Genomic DNA, 8945 nt, shown 5'->3' on the forward strand with positions numbered 1-8945 from the left:
ACAGACCAAATGTATACAGCAGACAGATAAAACGGCCTATAGCGCTGGGATTGATTTTTGCCTCAGCCTAAAGATGTTTCCTTCAACTTCCTGGAGAGATGGAGATCTCCTTCCCCCAGAGACTTCCTTCACTTGCAAGGCCCCGGCCATGGCCATGAAAATGGCTGTGATTTCTTACAGACAGTCAGGCTCCCAGAGGAGGTGGGTAGTTTTCCTCCCCTTTTGTGACCCATGCAAATGTCTCCCTTAGGGTTTACTTCTCTAGAAGCTTTCCAGGTGGATGCTCTCTGCTTTTATCAGGGGACTCAGAAGCAGACACATGAGGATCAGTCACTGACCCTTAAGGTCCCACATCCCTGCACCCAGCCCACACAAAGGGCAACTCTTCTACATCAGAGCTGCGCTCACTGCAGAGCTGCCAGTGCTGAGAGCCTGGCTCCCAGTTAATGCCTATATCTTCTTCTCCTCCTGCTCGAAAGACATGAATCACACTGAATAGCCATGGCATACCTGAAAAAAGATCAGCTGAAGCATTTTCCCTCTGACCCCACTGTTGCCAGCTTCTCCCCAGTGTTGATGGATGGCACCAACCCAAGAGCCAGATCTGGCAGGCACAGCAGCAGTGGGGCTGGCCCAGTCTTCAAGGAGTGCTGCAGGGCTCTGCACCCAGCTGGATCCCAGCCCCAGTCGCACCAGCCCTCCCTGCATGGCCTCTTACACTCCAGCACAGTCACAGCCAGGCCACAGGACAGAAGGACCCCTAGCCTAGAGAAGGAATGGAGAGCACGTCACAAGAAACCTGACCTAAAATGCTGACAAAGCTTCTTGGCAGAGCAGCGAGCTGAGCAACCATCTCCCAGGGAGAGATGCTAAGGGGTTCAGCTGCATGAAACCCCCAGTGAAAAGGCTTTTGGAGGCTTAAGGATAATGTGGAAGACAGGTGAGAAGAACTTTTTTTATTTCTCTCTCCCAAAATGCTGTCACTCTTGTTGCAGAGAGCAGCCATATCCAGAGGTTCTCCTGTTGAAGGAGGGTTCACCTCACCATCCTTCACGTCCCATCCCTTCTCAGAAAATGCCAAACCATCACTAGTGATGGGGACCTGCCAAACCATCACTCATGGCCTCATCAGTGCTTTGGACCTCAGTCCATCACATCCCTTGCAGGCCAGGACCTAGTCCTCTCTAGATAAAAGTCAACAGACCTTCTAATGCTTGGGCCTGTGTTTTGGCATTCAGGAAACTGGAATAGCAGGCACATATACCAGAGGGGGAAAAAAAGTGAAATACCTCACCCTGGCTGTTGCACGCTCTGAGAAAGTGCAGGGGTCACCAAGTGCTTTGCCTCCTGATGCAGGCTGATTCTTCACCCTGAGCCGTGCTCTTAGTTGCCTGCTCCAGTGCAATGCTGTGGGAACCAGCTGTGGGAGGATGGCTCCACTTGCTGAGCTGCCATGGCAAGGAGGCAAGGCCTGGGAAAGTCAGGTGGCCAGCTGTGCACTACCCCAGGTTGCACCAGATAACAGATCTTGCAAACAACATTTCAAAAGTAGGGGTGTCCTCCTTGTACGTCTCTCACAACTGCAACATTACCTCTGGTCTCTGAAACCCTGTTGCAGGCTCAGAGACACTACAGTCACTTTCTTCCATTTCAAGACTGATGCCAAGCTTGGGGCTTTGGGAAGGATCTTTCCATCCTGCCATGACTTCCCAGCTCTCCTCATGGCTCTGATGTCTCCCCTGACAGAGTGTCAGTTCTTCTCAGGGGAAGGATGCCAGCGTGCTGGGCTCCTTTTCTGAAGATATGAGTCGCAGCAAGAAGCAGCACCTTGTTCTCCCTTCCTGGTGTGTTGTTGTTTCCACGGGAGAGGGCAGGTGCCCAGGAGACAAATGTTGCACCTAGGACAGCAGTGCATGGCAAGCCCGAGACTCTCATGGGACTGAGGCGGAGCTCAGCTGCTCAGCCCCTATCACCCGACTCCCCCCTTCTCCACGGTGGACATTTCCGGAGGCAGCATTTAATTGCTCAATTTGCAGGGTTTATCCAGCCATGTTGCAATAGCTTCCAGCAGCTCTAACAGGCAGCACTGCAATAGGAGGAGGCTGCTGAAATCCACAGAGCTACCCAGCGAAGGGTCTACAGAAGAGAAAGTCTGCAGAGACCTTCAGAGGTAAAACGCCTAAACCTGCCATAGCTTGACCACATCTAGCTATTTCCTTCCAGGGTCCTGTTGGTCCCCAAGCCTCAGAGGCTGGGGCCTGGCAGAGGCAGAGACAAGTTCAGCTGTGGCCTCAAGCATGGACCATCCGCTCCTCACCCCCAAAATCTCACTGCATAAACCACCTGGTACTGACCCCCCCCCCCCTTCTCATGCGGCTCCAAAGCAACTCCACGACAGCACCCCTGGGTGCCAGAGACAAGCAGAGAGCAATGGCTGAAGATGTTAAAGCTGCTAGAAGCATTGAGCCTCCCCCCAACAGCAAGCAGAAAAACGCCAGGCACTGCCCATGCGGGCGATAGCCGAGGCGCCCCTTACCCTCCAAGCACAGCCCCATCCCAGAGCTGCTCTCAGGAGTCACCAGTGGGTCTGAAGGCCCCGGCCCTATAGGTCGGCCCCTCTGCCCACACCTGGCCTTGCCACAGCCATCAGGAGCCCTGGCAAGCTGCCTCACCGGGTTTCAATGGAGAGACAGTCCCCTGCATCCCAAATCAATGGGAGCGCTCGGTATTTCCAAGTGGATCAATTCTGGCACTCTCACACCTCCTCACTTTGGGTTCCTGTTTCACAGGAATGGGAAGGGAAAGGGGAGCACCCGGGATTTCCTGGAAAGGGCTAGAAAGAGGCTTTCCTGAGGATGGAGAAGGATGAAGCTTTTTCATGAGGAAGAGGTGTTTGAAGAGGAGGCAAGACAGGTATGGTGGCCGGGGGGTTTGGGGGGCCGTGGGGCCAAGCAGGAGGCTGGGGGGGGGGCCGAGGCGATGCACGGGCTGGGGGCGCGCCCAGAGGCTGGGGGGACGATGCGAGTGGGGGCTGCAGCTGTGCATGCGGGGGCTGAAGTGGCGACACGGGGCGCAGCGCCCGGGTCGGTGGGGGCAGCCCATGCCCCAGGGGGGTCCCGGGGGAAGCGGCCGGTACCTGAAATTGGGGGGCGAGGCGAGGTGCAGCCCCAGGAAGGGGGAGGCGGCGGGCGGGGATGCGGCTCCTTTCTCTCGCTCCGCCATTCTGTGGCTGTCTCCATGCAGGCGGAGGCAGGGAGGGAGGCAGGGAAGGGGGGAGGGAGGAAAAGAGGGAGGGAAGGAGAGAAGGAAGGAGGGGAGGGGGCTGCTAGCAGGGCCGGTGGGGAGGGACGCACCTGCTGACGGGGGGGGGGGGGCGCGCAGGGAGCTCCTGCCCACGGCCCCAGGCAGCAGCTGCAGAACAGATGTGCCGCAGCTGGAGGCAGTGACCTGTCACACACCTCCCTGGGCCTCAGGAAACGCTGGCCCTGCCTGCAGGGCAGATGTGCCCATAGCTGGACACAGCACCCCTCTCCCTGACAGATGTGCCCACAGTCAGAGGCTGCACCTCTGGGACAGATGTGTCCACAGCTGGAGGCAGCACTCCCTGCCCCAGTGCCCCTGGGAAATGTCCAGAGCTCCGGTGTGGATGGTGCCCAGGGGCTTCTGCCATGGGGCCCGACGCAGTGGGGCAGGCTGGGGAGCAAGAGCAGGGGAAGCTGCTGGGGGCAGAGCTGAGTAGCAGTGCTTAGCCACAGGGGGATGACAGGCCCCAGGGGATGCCTCAGCCCTGGCTGGCCCAACACCCAGGGCCACTTTCAAGGGCTAGGGCAGTCCTGTCACCAACACCTACCCCGGAGGCCTTCCCTAGGGTGGCAGTACCTCAAGCAGGATGCAACCCAGGGCGGCAGTGCCAGGGTTGTCCCACAGGGCCTTCTCTCAAATTAGGGCCCTCACAGGGCGCACCAGCCTCCCCTCTCCTCTGTGGCAGGCGCATGCCTGGAGACAACGTGAGCAGCAGACTGCTAAAATTAGGCTGTGCTTTCCCACCTTCATCACAGGTTTGCACCTCCTCTGCGACTGGCAACAGGTCTGGCAGCCCCAGGTCACCCCATTGCAAACCCTGTCTTCTGCCTCCCCCCCATCCTCCTGAAGTCTGTGAGGGTTGTAAGCGCAGCAAGGGGAACTTAAAAGGCAGATTTCACATGTTTCACACACACAGGGGAAAAAGCACATCTCTAGGGCCCAGCTCTCTCCCCAGAGCACAGACCTACTCTTGCATCCAGCAAGAGTCTCTGTCAGGCCCCAGATCCCCTCATGGGAGCTTGACAGAGTGTTATCCTCTGCTACCTTTCTTCACCAGCTTGAGCAGAAAGTTTCTTTCATGTCTCTCCTTCCCATGCTTTGCAGGCTGTATCATAAAACTGTGTAAGCTGTGCTGCATACAGAAGTGGACATCAGTATTTTTAGACCCCAAGGCTGCTATTATAAATGAATAGGTGAACTTTTAATATTCCCTTCATGCCCCCTGCACTCCCAGTTACCATACACATATGCCCATGACAGTCCTGGAGGGTTGGGCTGTGTTGCCTCAGCAGTTCAAATTTTAAAGACACAGCAGGTCCCATCACTGTTTCTCAAGCCACAGAGCTAACTGTCTTTGAGACAACGGTATTAGTTTCTTGGCAAAGGCCCAGGATATCAGCTGCTCCTCCAGAGAAGAGCAAGCAGAGCCCTCCAAGACACAGAGCCCTGCTCTCACTTGGGAGTCTTGATCTTCTGCCAAACTCTAGAGATGCTATTCCCGGGCCAGCATGGAGTCAGGCAGGTAACCACCAGCTCAGCAGTCATGGGCACCCTTGGGGCAGCCTCCTGAGGGCTGCTACTTGTACCCTTCACAGTTTGGATGCATAGATCAAGCTGCCTTACATCCAGGACCTAAGAGGCTCATTGCCTTCCATTCAGGGACTGGGGGAACTTAGACACTGCTCCATCTTAAAGTACAAGCCCCAGCTACTGAAACACGATTCATCTGCGGCATGGCTGTGGGGTTTGGCTTCTGTCATGGGCAGATAAGGCTGCCTTCTCCTCCTGCAGGCAGATCATCATGAATGCATCTCACCTCTCTTTGGGAAGCGGAGCACAGTGAGCCCCCCACTCAGTCCAGACATGAGGCCAGGCTAGCAGTAGACCCATTTTAGCCTTCCTAGATGCACTGGTGCCATTCACATCCATCTCCTCCTGTGCATAGTAGAGCCCATTGCCTGTGGTGAAAGCCGCAAGATGCCCATGCTGGGAAGTGTAGCTTCCTTCCAGGCTAGCAGGGATAGCAGCACAGCAGAGGCTAAATCTAGCTTCCAAGCTATGCAGGACCTCTAGTGGCTTGTCACTAGCTGGCCCAGCTGGTGGGACACAGTCATCTGGAGAGTGCTACAGCCCTGCTCTTTCCTTAGCTGGGCCCACACAGCATCAGCTCCTCAGGTCTGCCACAGTACCTGGAGCACGCAGAGAGCAAGCGACTCTGCCTTACAGCTCCGTCTCCTGCGCACCCCTGGCAATCAAGGCAGGGGCTTCAGAGGGTGCTTTCCCCTGGTATGCACACAACAGCATCACACTCACCTCAGGGCAGGCCCTCTCCCAGTAGAAAGTCTCTTGCTGTGGTAGAAGTGGTCCATTCTCCCAGTGACTCTCCTTTGGAGGGATGACTGTGTCCCGGTGCATCATGCTCTCAATAGAGAAAGGACCATGACTGAGGTTTCTGCTTCAGCTGCCAGCAGAAGAGGGGCTGCAGGGCCTATGGGCCAAAGCTACATGCCTTATCGAAGGCCCCAGGACATGAAACAGATGGTGACAATCCTCCTTAAGGAATCCCTGAGCACTGGGATCAGACAGCTGTGCCCAACCCTGAAAGCCATGCACCTCATACCAAATCAGTCCCTCAACATTGACCCTTCTTTATTCCCTGGCAGGCTCCCTCACTAAGGCAGAGCAGCAGTGGCTGTGCTATGCTTGGCGTGGCAGCTGCTGCAGCATGCCTCATGCCCACCAGAGCCCTGTAGCCTCCTGGTACAAAAAGGGACAACCCCCTGGAGCACAGCACGGCTTCCCCCAAGTTCCCCTTGCTGCAGCTGCCAGCCACAGGACAAATGCTTCAAGGGACAACACAAGACATGGAGTTTTTTTTCCTCACAGTGGCCTATACTGCTGTGGAAAGGCATGCAGCATGTTTGCAGCTGGATATGATCTGTAATAGCAAAGTTATTAACAACCTTTTGTTTTTGCCTTGGATGCCCCCTAATCTCTGTCAGGACCCAACCTCGCTTCTCTGGATGTTGCAGATGTTGTGATCTGCTAGCTGCCATCAGACCCTCTGCACTGGGGAAACCCCAGCGAGCTGCCCTGAGGAGCCACGCAGGCTGCCCTATCTGCAATGGAAATGCACTGGCTGGCCAAGGTGTGGGAATATGAGAACGAGCTGTTCCTCCCATGTAGGTTCACTGTAAGGGGAGTAAAATAAAGAACTAAACAAAACTCCAAAGAATTGTCCCCTAGGGAAGATTGTTAGGTCACACCGAACACTTGAACATCAAGTAAAACAATTTGTTGGACCTGCGATGTGCAGTCAGCTCATTTGAGGCTACAGGCTTTGACTAGGATGTCTAACTACTGAAAATTGGAGACTTGATAGAAATAGGTGTTTTAGTTATCCTGATTTTTCGTAGACCCTGCATAACCCCTCCATGCTCCCAGCCACACGTGTGTACATGTCCTGCAAAGCAGGGACTCTATACTTCTGCCCTAGCCTACGCCTCTGTTTGCCCACAAAGAATCTGTTGTCTTTTCTTTCAAATTATCTGATTAATCCCCAGGTTCAGTTCAGAGCACTTGTTCTTAGCCTGAGAAATGGTTATGGGCTAAGAGAAGGTTATTTGCTTCTCTCCTCCAATACAAGGTATTCCCTCTCTCCCCCAATGTAGCTATTGCACCAAACTAGCAGCCTATTCTTTCCTTTAGCCATCCTTCTCAGTGCTCCAGATCCCCCCTCTGCCCCAGTGAGGGGTGTGTGGTGTGCGTGTGCGCACACTCCCAGCTATGTCTTTGTAGAGAAGATGAGAGACAAGGGAAGAGAATTTCCATAACCACCAGCACTTGGAGCACACAATCACCCTCTACTGGAAGTCCAAGCCACAGCCTCTGAACTGATCTCTGCAGGTCCAAGCTACATTACTACCCACTGAGCAGCTTTTGAACCACCGAGTTTGTTGTATTGGCTCTTCATCTTCCAAGGCACAGGCTGCAGAGTTTTCAAAAGTGTTTTGTCATTTACAAGCCAATTTAAGCATTGAAATAGTATTTCCTCAAGCCTCCGAGGCCCTTGCTGGAGACAGTGGAGAACAATTCAGCACTGGCATACACCTTGACCATAGCCTCACTTAGTTAACCAGTGTTCTGTATGTATTGCACTCCTTGTAGACAAGTCTTGCCCTTTTATCACCAACGCCTCTTTGAAACAACCTAATTTGCATCTTCAGAAAGTCTTTTCACTCTCAAACATTCCCAACCAATTAGCCTCTGAATTTTAAATGCTTGTAAATGCAAAAATGTTTTAGAATTGCATCTTGTCGTTGTCTGGATTGTTTGTAGTAATTGTGTAGCTGGTGCTCAGACTGGTACTAGCTGAACTTTGCTAAGGGCTAAGGGTCTAGCACTTCTTTCAGGTTTGGCAATGGGGCTGATCTAGAACAGAGGAACTGTGCAGCCACTTGCATTTCAGTTTGTTTGCTAAAGGCTTGCTGGATACCAAGAAAATAATGTACCTCATGTCATTCTACAAAGATAAAAAGTTTAAGTAACGGGGTCTACAAAGGAGCACTGAGGAGAATGGCATAGTGCAAAAACAGAAGATCACTTCAGCTGTGTCCTAGCTAGTTACTAGGCTGCTTGACGTGGTGTACTTAGTACCAGTTCATGGCTTAGCTGAAGAGTTGCAAGAGAAAACAGAAGACCCATTTATAACCATGTTCACAGCTTTGTCACATTTCTCTGCTCCAGTGTTGACCCTCTCAGTGAAAAGGAGCCTCCATACTAGTCCATGGAACATCCTCTGCGAGGGAGTCCTAAAAGCCACGACTCTCTCAGCATCAAAACCAAGCTGCTTTCTCCTCCCACGCAAGAAATTCACCCTATGCACTCTTTGGGGATGCCTGTACCAGGTCAGACCAGATAACCTTCCAGCCCTGTACACCTTAGTCACAGAAAATAGCTGTTATGTCAGGAAACATCATAAACCCCAAAGGGACATGCATTTGATGATGCATCCTTTGTACATCTCAGCCTCCAGCAATCCTCTGCTCCTTCCTGAAACAAAGATGGTATTTTTGCTAATAGCTATTAATGGCTTTTTCTTTCCCCATGAACTTGTCATGCCTTTTAAATCCAGGAAAATTGTTCGTACCCACAATGTATTAAGAGCCTGCCACGAAAAAAGTCCATGTAGGGGAAAAGCTGCAACATGCTATACTCATCTGTTTTGAACCTGCCATCTGGTAGTTTAATTGAATACCCCCAAACCTAAACACTACAGAAAACATTGAATAATCATTCCCTAGTCCACTTCTTTGTCACTCAGCATCACACATCTTTATCATTTAAAATGGGAAAAGATAACAGAATGGATGAATCCCAACCTATTTAATAAGTTTCTGTATGGAAGTTACTCCACATCTCGATTGTTCTTTGTGTATTTCTCTATGCCCTTTTCAGCTTTACTACCTGAACTGTGGCTGTTCCAGCTGCCACCATCCACACCACAGGAGCTGAGAGAAAACTTGCAAATGGGATTCCCCCTTATCCACAAAGCCTTCCAAGAGATCACTTAGGAGATTTTGCCTCATTTCCCCTTGAGCCTTTACCCCCATGGAGCCAGCTGTAACACGCCACTTACCAAA

General features: G+C 52.6%; 1 protein-coding gene and 1 long non-coding RNA gene across 3 annotated transcripts in view; one reads left to right on the top strand and one right to left on the bottom strand.

Annotated features, from left to right (window-relative positions):
• Positions 1-3222, bottom strand: part of MAPK8IP1 (mitogen-activated protein kinase 8 interacting protein 1) — a 35607-nt gene extending 32385 nt beyond the window's left edge. For both annotated transcript variants that reach the window (XM_067296423.1, XM_067296422.1), the window contains exon 1: positions 3137-3222. In XM_067296423.1, coding sequence (XP_067152524.1) covers positions 3137-3222 — 86 coding nt within the window. The remainder of the gene's footprint in view (positions 1-3136) is intronic.
• LOC136992082 (uncharacterized) lies at positions 2059-8900 on the top strand. Its single transcript, XR_010884148.1, has 3 exons — positions 2059-2170; positions 2790-2913; positions 8761-8900. It is a non-coding gene; the product is annotated as an uncharacterized lncRNA (long non-coding RNA).
• Positions 8901-8945: the final 45 nt, after the last annotated feature.

This window comes from Apteryx mantelli, chromosome 4, assembly GCF_036417845.1.
Source record: "Apteryx mantelli isolate bAptMan1 chromosome 4, bAptMan1.hap1, whole genome shotgun sequence".
NCBI lineage: Eukaryota > Metazoa > Chordata > Aves > Apterygiformes > Apterygidae > Apteryx > Apteryx mantelli.